Source organism: Melospiza melodia, chromosome 6 (genome assembly GCF_035770615.1).
Source record: "Melospiza melodia melodia isolate bMelMel2 chromosome 6, bMelMel2.pri, whole genome shotgun sequence".
Classification (NCBI taxonomy): domain Eukaryota; kingdom Metazoa; phylum Chordata; class Aves; order Passeriformes; family Passerellidae; genus Melospiza; species Melospiza melodia.
This window is the reverse complement of record NC_086199.1, coordinates 56,516,401-56,528,612: the sequence shown is the minus strand read 5'-3', so window position 1 is coordinate 56,528,612 and position 12,212 is coordinate 56,516,401. Positions and strand designations below refer to the sequence as shown.

Below are 12,212 nucleotides of genomic sequence, written 5' to 3'. Positions count from 1 at the left end.
GTTTGAGTGGGGAGATGGAGGCGTCTTCCACGTGGCGGGGACTACAACTCCCGGCGTGCATCGCGCGGGGCAGCGCGGGGCACACCGGGAGCTGTAGTCTCCGCTTCGGGTAGGGGACGCTAAGGGTGCGCAGCCGGAGGATGGAGGAGGTGAGGGCTAAGGGCACGGAGGGAGGGGGTTTATTGAAGGAAAATGGGGATGGGATTGGTTGGGAAGGCTGCGGGGCCGGCCTGGGGGGCTGCAGACTGAGCTAGAAGGGCTCCGGGACAACCTAGGGGGGCTGCAGGGTCTGCCTGGGGCGTGTGTGGGTTTGGTCTGAAGGGCTGTGGGCCAGTTTGGGAGGGGGTCGATCTGCCTGGGGGCTCCAGGGTAGCCCTGCGGGGTCTGGAAGCTAATGGGCTAATACGGGAGGGCTGGGGGTCTGCCTGGGGTCTGCAGGACATTGTGGGGGGCTGCAAGCCTTGCTAGAGGGAATGTGCATCTGCTCAGGGGTCTGTGGGCCTCACCTGGGGAGGGCTTTGGCCAAATCTGGGGGGCTGTGGATCTGCCTGGGGGGCGTGAGCCTTGTATGAGGGGCTGTGGATTTGTGTGTGGGAGCTTTGGGGCTGGCATGGGGGCCTGCAGGTCTGACCTGAGCAACTACACCATAATTTGGGGGGCTATGGGCCTGCCTGGGGGCTGTACCATAATCTGGGGGCTGTAGATTAACCTGGAGGCTCTGGACCTGACCTAGGGGATCCGTGGGCCAGTGGGGGTCCTTCAGCCAATGTGGGGGGATCTGGGCTGCTTGGGGGCTTTAGGCTTAGCTTGGGGGTTGCAAGCCTGACCTGAGGGGGTTTGCAGAATTTTGGGCCCACCTGGGGGGAGCTGTGGAACCCCCTCAGGTACCAAGAGCAGGCCCAGGACAGGCTCTCCCTATCCCAGCAGCTCCCTGTCCTCTTTTGGCAGCTCGTCCTCCCTGGTGGCCTCAGTTGGGTGCCTGTCATCATCCTCCTTGTCCCCGTCACCGTCAGAGCCAGTCTCATCCGAGTTGTCCTCCAGGTAGCGGTATCCACGTGTTTTGTGGCGTGGGCGTGGGATGCGGGGCAGCCGCACTTCCATGTTCCACGCCACCTTCCGCTCCATCCACAGGTATGTCCCCACCGCCACCACCAGCGTCAGCAGCATGATGGACAGCTTGGCCTGAGGCACATGGAGTTTTGGGATTGTCGTGGGGGTGTGTCCCCAAAAAGCCTGGAATCTCTCAGAGTGGGCTGGAGCATATCTGGGACTTACCTTCATGGGCAGCCCCGACCACAGGTAGACGGCGAAGATAGCCAGGGCCTGCCACCAGTGGTAGATGGTGAAGATGAAGTCTTGGCGCTCCTTTTTCTTGTACAACATCCCTAGGAGGACTGTGGCAGAGACTGGAATCAGTGTCCCCTTCCTGTGCCATGTCCCCTTGGCGTGGGGGACAATCACAGTGAGTCTGTCCTGCGGATCCAAGGACTGAGGCCACAAACTCGTGGTGCCAGGGGACATGAGGAGAGAATGTGTGGAAAAACCTGGGACAACCCAGGCTGTTTTGGGGACCACCAAGGCGTTTTGGGGACAACAGAGGCTGTTTTAGGACCTTCCCACTACTCACTGCTGATTCCGGTCTTGTTGAGGGCGCTGCCAGTGCCCCAGAGCGCGGCAATGCTGTAGAGCAGCGGTGCCTGCGCCAGGTACCGGGGCTCCGGCGCCCAGCAGAAGAGCGTCACCAGGAGCACAGCGTGGATCAGGGCTCCAGCCAGGAGCGGGATGTGCCGGCGCAGGCGCAGCATGCACAGGGCCAGGCTGGAGCACACCGAGGCGGAGAAGCCGTAGGCCATGAGCAGATACGCCAGCCTCTCCAGCCCGAGGGCGCACACGCCGTAGTTCTGCAGAGAGCACGGGCTCAGCATCACCTGTCCCCGCTCCATCACCTCCCACCCCGTCACAGATCCTACCAGGGAAAATCCCGTGCAGACAAAGAGCACCTCGAAGCCGCTGTAGATGAACAGTGGGAAGAGGTGCCGCAGGCGATAGTCCCGCATGTGCTTGAAGGGCAGCTGGAAGATGTTGCCCCAGCCGATGCTGCGCATGTCGATCTCCTCCATGGGCCGGTACGCCGCGCCACACAGCACCAGCACCTGCAGAGTGCCAGCAGGTGAGGTCCTGCCATCATCCAGCCCATCCCTGTCCCCTCCCGCCCCGGCACTCACCACCAGCATGGCGAGGAAGGCGGCGGCCATCAAGGCGCTCTCCACGATGATGAGGTTGACGCTGCGGGGAAGGCTCTGCAGCACCGTCTTGTTGAAACCAGGCAGCGTACCGTGGCTCAGGGTCCCTGCCAGTGGGGCACAGGCCGTGGTTAATCCCAACCGGGGGGCTCCCGGTGCCGCCCCGCGCCCCGCCCGCAGCCTCACCGCAGTGCCTCACTGCAAAGAGCGTGTGGTTGAGTTGGTAGAGGTAGTTGTTGAGGAAGAAGACCATGGGCATCTGAGCGCAGACGAAGCTCAACTACAGGATGTAGAAGGGTGCACGCTCAGTGCTGCTGGTGTGGTTCCCCACCCATCCCAGCCACCCCGCCGGGGCTCACGTGGAAGCAGGAGTAGAAGATGGTCTGGAAGACGATGATGTAGGCATTGCAGGCGTCCCGTGGTGCCCGCTGCTTCTCCTTCTCCTGCTCCTCCTTGTAGTTAATGTACTCGTAGTACTTCTGGGCCATCCTGCGTGGGGCATTGGGTCAGCTGGCACCCCATGCATGCCCCACCCACCCTGCCCCCCAGTACTACCGCATGATGTAGGTGCCCATGGAGGCCCAGAGGGGCACGATCACCATGCCAATGGCCACTGCAGAGGGCACCAGCGTGTAGTAGCGCTCCCAGTAGTTGCTGGAGACGAAGAGGGCGTAGATGCCGATCGCCAGGAACATGGCCCACTTGGTGCCAAAAAACCTGCCAGGGCAAGGAGAGGAAGTGTGGGTGCCATGCCAGTGATCCATGCTGGCCGGGAGCGTGGTGGGGCCGTACCTGATGAGGATGGGTGTGTAGAGCAGCGCTGCCACGGGTGTGACGTTGATGCCCATCAGCACCTTGCGGTCGATGTCCTCCAACCGGATATTGCTGTACTTCACCTCCCGGTAGGTCTCGTCATAGTGAAGAATCAGCTGCATCTGCAGCAGACCTGGGGGGGTCCAGGGGTGGTCACCCCATGCCCTGAACACCCCGAGTTGTTCTGGGGGTCCCTGGGAGGTCCCATACCCAGGTAGACGCTGTAAGTGAGGGTGCCAGCCAGGCTGGCAGCCACCACGTTCTTGATGACACCGAGGCGTTTGCGGCGAAAGTACTTCTGCTCTTCTTCCTCCTCATTGTAGTCAGGGTGAGGACCCACAAAATCGTCCAGCTGTGGGTGATTGCAGCTGTCACCACTCGGGGATGGCCACCACACACCTGCTTCCCCCCCACGGGTGTTCCCCTGGTCTCACCTGTGTCTCTGTCCCCTCGGTGCCCAGCCTGGCGCTTGGCTCTGTCTTGGCCCCATCCTGGCAGCCGTTGATGTCCTTCTCCATTAGTGCTTCTGGAGAGCCCTGAATGGTGTCAGGGTGGAAGGGACCCTGTTGGCACCCCAAGTCTTGCACCCATATGTTTTGCATCTCTGTGACCTGCACACACAGACCCTGCACCCTCATGTCCAGCAGTCCCAGCCCTTGTACCCCTACATCCAGCACCGTGTACCCATGTACATGGCATCCCCAAGCCCTGAACCTCTGTGCTCTGTACCCCCCGAACATGCACTCGTGGTTGCACCCCTGTGTTCTGCACCCCTACACCTTCAGATCCTGCACCCCCGAATCCCGTGCCCCCTACCCAGCTTTGCACTGCCCAGAACTGCACCTCTGGGCTCAGCACCCCCAGCTTCCTCACAGCCCCCCGGCCCCGTCACACCGACCCCAGCCCTGCTTGCCCGTGCCGGAGCTTCTCGGGGCGGGGCGGGAGCTTCTTCCTCTTTCGGTTCGCACGGGCGGGACGGAGGTGGTTAAAGGGGCCGTTCCCGGACCCTCCCCTCCGCTCCCGGACCCCCTCCGGTCCCTGCCCGCCCTCCTCAGTGCCCCCCACCCGCGGCTTTTCTCAGCACCCCGGCTCTGCAGCGCTCCTCACGCCCAACCCGCACAGCACCCTGACCCCCGCGCAGCCCCCACTGCTCCCCCATCGCGCAGCCCCCCAGCCCTACCCCCCTCCGCTTCCCTGTGACCCCCCCGCCTCCCCAGCGCTCCCACCAGGCCTCGGGGTGGGTGCTGCCTCCTCGGGGTGCCCGTGGCACTGGGTGCTGTGCCCTGCTGCTTTCGCTTCCCCTTCCCGGTCCGGGGGATGTGCCAGAGTGCCTGGGCGGGGGGACACCCCAGTCGGGGGGTGTAGGGCACGTGTCTGTCCTGGTGTCACCCCAGAGCTGGGCTGAGAGGGTGCCCGGGTGCGTGGCACGGCGGGGTGCCCCGGGGCAGGGCGAGGGCACTGCTGGGCAGGGCGGACGGGGTGACTGACATCTCCGGGGCAGGATCTGGCCCAGCCGGTAGCGGGGGATTCTTGGGATGGGACTCTTGGGAGGGTGCTGGTTTCTGCAGGATAGGGGGGATATACACGGAACAGCCCCAGAAGGGTCATGGCAGTGGGGCAACACCCATCCTGAGGGCCCCCCACACCCCAGGCAATGGGAGCCACCCTGGGGTGCTGGGGCAAAGGGCCCTTCCTGGGAGCAGGATGAGTGGAGTCTATTGGTCATGGAACCCTTGGGAAACAGGATGAGGTGTGTCTGTGGGACCCCCATGGGTCAGGGTGGTCGTGGGACCAGGATGAGGGGTGTCTGTGGGAACCCCATGGATCAAGGTCGTCATGGAGCAGGATGAGGGGTGTCTGTGGGAGCCCCATGGATCAGGGTGGTCATGGGAGCAGGATGAAGGGTCTCTGTGGGAGCCCCATGGATCAGGGTGGTCAGGGAGCAGGATGAGGGGTGTCTGTGGGACCCCCATGGATCAGGGTGGTCATGGAGCAGGATGAAGGGTGTCTGTGGGGTCCAAATGGGTCAAGGTTCATGGTGGTGGTGAGGTGGCCATGTGAGTTCCACCATCCCAAGGGGGAGGTCCCATTCCATTCTATCCCATCCCAGACCTTGTCCCCACTGCCAGCCCCACGGAGGCGGGGCCCAGTCCTTCCCGCCTCTGGCCATGGGGCCCAGCCCCACAGCATTTAGGGACCCCCACTCCGAGCCTCAGCAGTGCCTGCCTGGCCTCGCGCTCCTCCAGGTTCCACAAGAGCTCCCAGGTAAGCACTGCGGGGTCCCCAAAGCTGGCACTCCCTGCATGGCACCCCTGTGACACCCCCCATGCTGGTGGGGGCTGTGGGGCACAGGGGGTGTTTCCTCGAGGAAGGGTGGGTGTCTGGGCATGGAGAGGGAGAGGGTGACAGATGGGGGGCTGCAGCTCTGCCCCCCAGGTTTGGGGGTGTCTTGTCCCTGAGGTCCCCATAGGTGACCCTAAATCAGCAGGGCAACCTGGGCAGGTCAGTGTCCAGAGGATGGCGATTATCCCGGGAATCCCAGGCATCTCCCAGGGCCTCTGGCAGCTGCTCTGGGCTGAGTCACCCCACAACCAGGACGGCCCCGAGCACCAAGCTGCTCTTCAAAGGTGCCGCGGGTGACTCCTCTTGGGATCGAGCCGGCATCTCCAGCACTTCCATCCTGGCATAACCCACGCAGTGTCTCTCTCTCCCCAGGGCCACCACGCTCTCCATGGAGACTGGCAGCTCTTTCCAACAGCTTGGCAAGCAGCAGCCCCTCGAGCCCCCCAAGCAGCAGCTCCTGGGCTATGGCAAGTGCAGCACCACGGGCAGTGATCCTGGCAAAGAGCCTGGGAAAGCTGCTGGGTGCAGTGGAAGCAGTGGGATCGGGAAGGGGCCAGTGCCAATGGTCTGCAGCACTCCGTGGTGAGAGCAAGGGGCTGGGGGCAGGAGGGAGACAGGGAGGTGGGCAGGGCAAGCCAGGGCAAAGGGGACCCCGGGTTAGTGCTGGGGGAAAAGTCTGAGGTCTGTGAGCCACCATGTCCCAGCATGGCCCAAGGGAGAAGACAGGATCTGCAGGGAATGGTGCTGTGTTGGCTGCTCCCAGCAGTAATGGAGATCGGTGTGTGCAGACTCCCTGCACTGTCCTCAGGGAATGTGGGGTCCCGTTTGATGCTGGAATGGGATAACATGGATCTGGGATGACATGAAGGTAGAGTGGAGCTGGGTCCCCTCTAACACCCTCGTCCCTACAGTGGGAACCCCTATGCAGGGCTGGTGAGCCACCTGCGGGCATCCTGGCTCTCTGGGAAGACTCGGCCCATGGAATATCGTGTGGCACAGCTGGAGGCTCTGGGACGCTTCCTGGATGACAAGAAGCAGGAGATTCTGGAAGCCACTGAATTGGATATGGGCAAGGTAAGAGGGGCTGGGAATTGGGGGCTACTGGCATCACATCTTTCAAGTCCTTCATTACTCCCTTGTCTGGGTGTTGTATCCTTGTGAGGGTCTGAGCAGAGGGGTGTCGCTTCCTTGGGGTCCTGATTCCCCCTTGATGTCCTCCCAGGGTGGTGCATCTCTAAGTGCTGGATCTCTGCAGATCCAGGGATAGTGGAGGGACTGTGCTGTTGATCCCATCCCTGGTGCTCTGAAACCAGGCAAAGGCTCTGTTGGCCTCTCGGTGACTGTCTGAGGTGGAGGCGTTTCACACTCTGGTCTGCATCCTGGGGGTCCACGTGACCTCCACAAGGGTGACATCCTGGGGTGCTCCTGGCCAGCCTGGCACGCCCAGGATTACTGGCATTGTGCAATGTGCTGGCACTGCACATTCCTGCCAGGGCCTCCAAGGGACTGGTTTCACTGGCACGGTGGCATGGGCAGGGCTCTGGATATGGCTCAGGGTGTTGTGGCATGCCAGGAGCTTCTGGATGATCTGCTGGAGAAGTGGGAGCATCCACACTATGGATAATTCTAGTGGTCGTAGCTCATCATCTCTGGAAGTGTTCAAGGCCAGGTTGGATGGGGCTTGGAGCAACCTGGGCTCCTGGAAGGTGTCCCTGCCCATGATGGGGCAGAATTGGATGAGCTTCAAGGTCCCTTCCAACCCAAACCATTCCAGGATTCCATTATATAATCCTCACCTCTTTGTTCGGCATCAGTGAAGTGTCCATGCCCTCAGCAATATCTTTCCCTGTCTTGCCATCTCCCAAGGCTCCTAATTGCCTTGTTTGTTGGAGGTGAGGCCTTCTCCTTCAGCCAGGCCTTGATAGGCATCAGTGTTCTGAGTGTGTCCATCATCTTTCCTAATTACTCCTAATTAGATCCGGTTGTCCAGTAATGAGCTGGTTATGCAGCCGGGCCCTCATAGCTAGATGGACACTTCACCTGCTCTTACGTAGCTGAGGTGGTGTCTCACCTCCAGCAGTGCCAGTTCCTCTCTGGTACTGATGATTGGTGGCACTGGGATGACCTCAGACTTAATGTCCTATCTCACAACCTTTGTATCCCATCAAAATTCCTAATGGACCATCATCTTCCTTATCCTGGTGATGCCATCATCATCCTGGGTTGAGAATGGCCCCGTTGCTTCACTCCATTACCTCACGTGCCTCCTGAGCTCTCGCCTTCAAGAGGGTTCTTGCAACTCCTGGCAGCTGCCTTTTGGGGACCTGAAGGTCTCTTGGTGGTGGAAGATCCTGGGAATCAGCAACCAGCCTTCCCAACCCCAAAGTGGTGTGGAGATGGGAGGAAGACTCCAATCCAGGGATGATTTTGGGTTGGAGGAGTCCAAAATACGATGTCACAGCACAGGAGCTTTGCTCCCCCTGCTCCCCAGGTCATGAAGGGGCTCCACAGACCCTGCTGGGTTATCCCTGGTATCTTCACACTTCTCCTGCAAGGATGATATGGTCCCAATCTGTGCTCCGCAACTATCAAGAGGACCCACTTCTCCATCACAAGGGCTTTAATTAAGCTGTGGTTTTTATTACTTCCCTTTAGTCAAGGTCTTAAGACTTAGACTAAATTTAAGACTAAAAGTGCAGCTTTAGTCCACAGGCAGTGGAAGGGAGGTTAGGGCTTTGCTTCCTGCTTGAATATCCAAGTGGGAAGGATGCCTTCCACCAGGACCAACTCTTCAGGAGCTTTGGTGACATTGCTTTGGCTCAGGATTCTGTTGCCAGTTCACAGTGCTGAGCTCAGGAATTTAGCAAATAGCTTGAAAATTTTAAATTTTGGGGTTTTTTTCCTTCTGGCCAAGTAACTAGTTTAATAAAATTTCTGGGTCACTGATATTTCCTAGGAGTTACAGGAGGTGATGGAAACTTCTGCTGAAGAGATCCTCCTGCTGCTCATGTTTGGAAGAGGGGAGAGATGCCTCCTGGGGTGATGGGGTTGGTGTTGGGGTGATGGGGTCTGTGTTAGGGTGACAGGGTCAATGATGGGGTCAGTGATGTGGTGGCACTTCCATGATGTTTGTCCCCAGCCATCCTTTGAGGCTTTCTTCAGCGAGATCCTCCTCTGCAAGAATGAGCTCAATGTCACCCTCAACAACCTGTGCAGCTGGATGAAGGATGAGCACGTGGACAAGAACCTGGTAAGAAGGAAGCTCTGGGGAAAGGGAAGTGGGGGAGAGGATTGCTGGTGAGGAAGGCAGTGCTGAGGTCATGTTCTTCCTCGAAGGTGATGCAGCTGGACTCTGCCTTCATCCGCAAGGACCCCTATGGGGTGGTGCTCATCATAGCGCCCTGGAACTACCCCATCCACCTCTTCCTGGTGCCCCTCATTGGGGCCATCGCTGCTGGTGAGCCCAAACTTCAGTCCCCTGGCCTGGAAGTGCCAGGGTCTCCCCAGGGGTCTCATGCCCAGAAGGGGTGGCTGTCACCATGTCACTGTGTTGATGTCCTGTTCATCTTCCTGCAGGGAACTGTGCCATCATCAAACCCTCAGAGATCTCCAAGAACACAGAGAGACTCGTTGCTGAAACGCTGAGTTGTTACCTGGACAGTGTGAGAAGCCCTTCTTGTCCTTGTCTGTTGTTCCTCGACCATGGTGTTCCCAACCCTGCCTCACACACACCATCCCCACACATCATCTATGTGCAGAACCTCCTTCCTCCGTCCTCAGCCAATGTCCCAGCTTCCTGGGATGCAGTTGGTGGGGACACATGGTGACACAAGGGGATGTTTTCTGTTTCCCTGCAGGACTGCTTTGCTGTGGTGACCGGTGGCGTGCCAGAGACCACCAGGCTGCTGGAGAACAAGTTTGACTACATCTTCTTCACTGGTACGTCCCATGGGACAGAGCAGAGCCCTCCTGGATGTGGTGCCAGGATCTGTTGGAGGATCTGGGATGTGTATCTGAGGTCTGGTGGGACCCAGTGCCACATCCCAGAGCCGTGTGATGGCTGGTGGGATTCCCACCTCAATCCATGTTTTCCCTGCCCGCAGGCAGCCCCCCGGTGGGGCGGATCGTGATGACAGCTGCTGCCAAGCACCTGACACCGGTGACACTGGAGCTGGGGGGCAAGAACCCCTGCTACGTGTCTGACACCTGTGATGTGACCAACGTGGCGCGGCGCGTGGCCTGGGGCCGCTTCTTCAACGCGGGGCAGACCTGCATCGCGCCTGACTACCTGCTCTGCACCTTGGAGATGCAGGAGAAGCTCATGCCCGCCCTGCGTGAGGCCATCACAGAGTTTTTCGGCCCCAACCCCCGGGAATCCCCGGATTTTGGCCGCATTGTGAGTGACAAGCAGTTCCAGCGCCTGCGGGCGCTGCTGGGCAGCGGGCGCGTGGCCATCGGGGGACAGACGGACGAGGCCGAGCGCTACATCGGTGAGGCTTGGGGGTCACTCACATCTTGGTGAGCACATTGGGGGTTTTCAGGGGGTCTGCATACAGAGGGGAGGCTCTAGAGGGAAAAGAGTTTTAGGGGTGCTTAAAAATGGGTCCTGAGGGGAGGTTTCATCTCCGACCTCTGTGCCTGGCTGATGCTGTCTGGGTTTGCTCTCTGCAGCTCCCACTGTGCTGGCAGATGTGCTGCCCTCAGACCCTGCCATGCAGGAGGAGGTCTTTGGGCCCATCCTGCCCATCGTCGTCATCGCCAACATGGATGAAGCCATTGACTTCATCAACGCACGGCCACGGCCATTGGCCCTCTACGCCTTCTCCTGCGACAGCAAGGTGTGTCTGTGGAGCAGAAAAAGTGGGGAGGGAAGTAAGGCACCTCCTCCACGAGCCCCAGGACGTGCTCTAAAGGGTCTTTAGAGCCCCGACACTCTGGGAACATCTGATGGGTAAAGTGGGTAATGTTTGCCAAGTGCAAGCCCCTCATCTACCTTCTCTGCTCCCTCCCAGATCGTGAACCAGGTCCTGGAGCGGACGAGCAGTGGAGGCTTCTGTGGCAACGACACCCTGATGCATGTGACACTGACCTCGCTGCCCTTTGGAGGTGTTGGTAGGTCCAGAATCCCCAGTCCTGGCCATTGGGAGCCAGGTGTGATCCGTGGCCCGAGCCACAGTGAGGAATGGGAGTTTCTTCCTGCAGCCAGTGTGGTTCTGGGCTGGATCCCTTAATGTCCCTCAAGAGCCAGGTTGTACCTCCATTCCAACTTTTAGGACAAAATAGTAGGAACAAAGTGCTTATGAAAACCTGGAGAACCTCTTACAGGATCTTGGAGAAGAAGAAATTTTTGGTCTCCAGAGGCACCAATTTTTGCTTTGTCAGGTGAAAAGTGAGGCTGCTTAGCCCTGGGCTGTGGGTGCAGCACAGTCCAGGGATACAGGAATACAGGAATGTTGTTTCCCAGAATACTTCTGTATGGCTTGATTTCTTGCCAAAATATTTCTGGGATAAGTCCCTTCATTTGATGCTGCCCTTGCTCAGCATCTCTGTCGGGGCTGGCACCTGAGTCAGACATAATGAAACACCCAGACAATTAATTCTTCACCTGCCTGTGGCTCAGGGAACAATTTTTTGTACTTCCCATTCCGTAACTTATCTTAATTGGGAATGATTCAGACCAACCACCTTCAATTATTAGGTAAAGCCATTTTAGAGCAGGTGAAGGGGCTGAAGTCATTGGGATGAGATGGCACCAAAGCTTCCATGAGAAGTCACTTAACCTCCAGTTAAACTAGCCACAGGAACTGGGAGAACTGGTGTTGCCAATGTGGCTCCAGGCTTTTAGAGTTCCGGGAAGAGGGTCGAACAGCTCCAGCCATGGGGAGACGGTGGAGCATCATGGAGTGAAATCAAGACTTGCAGAACCCAGCAAAGCTTGTGTAGATAAATGGAGGTGGGTAAAAAGGAGATGATGGGGCCTCCAAACTGCTGAGCTGCAGCAAGATTGGCTGCACTGAGCATCCATATACCTGGAGGAGGCACTGGAAAAATGGAATTCCTCCACCATGTCTGTGCTGCTCAGAAAATCCTGTAGGTGTCTTTTTCCCTCATTTTGATGCTTGGAGAAGGCATCATCAGGAGCAGTGTCCCATCCTGAGCATGGACCTGTCCTGTGTGTTCCAGGGAACAGTGGCCTGGGAAAATACCATGGGAAGTTCACCTTTGACACCTTCTCCCTCCACCGTGGCTGCCTGCACCGGAACATGGGGCTGGAGACGCTCAACACCCCGCGCTACCCGCCCTACACCCAGCAGAAGTTGGGACTCCTCACGACCACCTTCGAGGTGAAGCGCAGGGGCACCTGCACCCTGCTCTGAGGCTGCCATGCCCTGCTCTGGAGATGCCACGGAGTCAGCGGGAAGAACTGGAACTGTCCCACTCTCCCTCTTCATCGCACTCCCCACTTCCTCACTGTGTCCTTTGCCTCGCTGGAGCATGTCAGACAGCCAGGATGGACATCCTCTCCTGCACCCTTTGTGGCCTCTGCTCCAAACCATTTTCCAGGACACAGATGAAATGACCAAAATCTTTTTCTTAGTCCAAACTTCTCTTTCTGCTGGAGAAGCGCTCCCATCAGTCCCATCTCCCCTCACACGGACTTTTCCTTTGGAATGAACCTCTGTCCCTCCTCGCTGTTGCTCTTTGCTCCGTGTAACTCTGCCTGTAGTAAAGACTTTGCATCAAACTCTCTCCCAGCCTCTCTTTGTGCCTCCCTCCTCTGGTCTGGGGGATGCTGGGAGGGTTGGGGGGCGT

The 12,212-nt window shown here is 58.7% G+C and overlaps 2 protein-coding genes across 3 annotated transcripts; one reads left to right on the top strand and one right to left on the bottom strand.

Annotated features, from left to right (window-relative positions):
- Positions 1–73: 73 nt before the first annotated feature.
- UNC93B1 (unc-93 homolog B1, TLR signaling regulator) lies at positions 74–4,482 on the bottom strand. 2 transcript variants are annotated; one of them, XM_063158435.1, is made up of 12 exons: positions 4,283–4,482; positions 3,491–3,592; positions 3,267–3,408; positions 3,036–3,189; positions 2,799–2,960; positions 2,603–2,732; positions 2,430–2,523; positions 2,226–2,350; positions 1,971–2,153; positions 1,628–1,901; positions 1,276–1,394; positions 74–1,182 (listed from the first exon to the last, which is right to left on the bottom strand). In XM_063158435.1, the coding sequence occupies exons 2-12, from the start codon at positions 3,572–3,574 to the stop codon at positions 916–918; spliced, it is 1,734 nt and encodes a 577-aa protein (XP_063014505.1). In that variant the 5' UTR covers positions 3,575–3,592; positions 4,283–4,482; the 3' UTR covers positions 74–915. The 2 variants fall into 2 exon arrangements, with proteins under 2 accessions (XP_063014505.1, XP_063014507.1); XM_063158437.1 differs by lacking the exon at positions 4,283–4,482 and adding an exon at positions 3,955–3,989.
- A 1,091-nt stretch (positions 4,483–5,573) lies between these two features.
- On the top strand, positions 5,574–12,143 carry LOC134419353 (aldehyde dehydrogenase family 3 member B1-like). Its single transcript, XM_063158447.1, has 11 exons — positions 5,574–5,683; positions 5,772–5,981; positions 6,311–6,473; positions 8,539–8,649; positions 8,736–8,856; positions 8,976–9,061; positions 9,257–9,338; positions 9,503–9,889; positions 10,071–10,237; positions 10,412–10,511; positions 11,583–12,143. The coding sequence occupies exons 1-11, from the start codon at positions 5,574–5,576 to the stop codon at positions 11,774–11,776; spliced, it is 1,731 nt and encodes a 576-aa protein (XP_063014517.1). The 3' UTR covers positions 11,777–12,143.
- Positions 12,144–12,212: the final 69 nt, after the last annotated feature.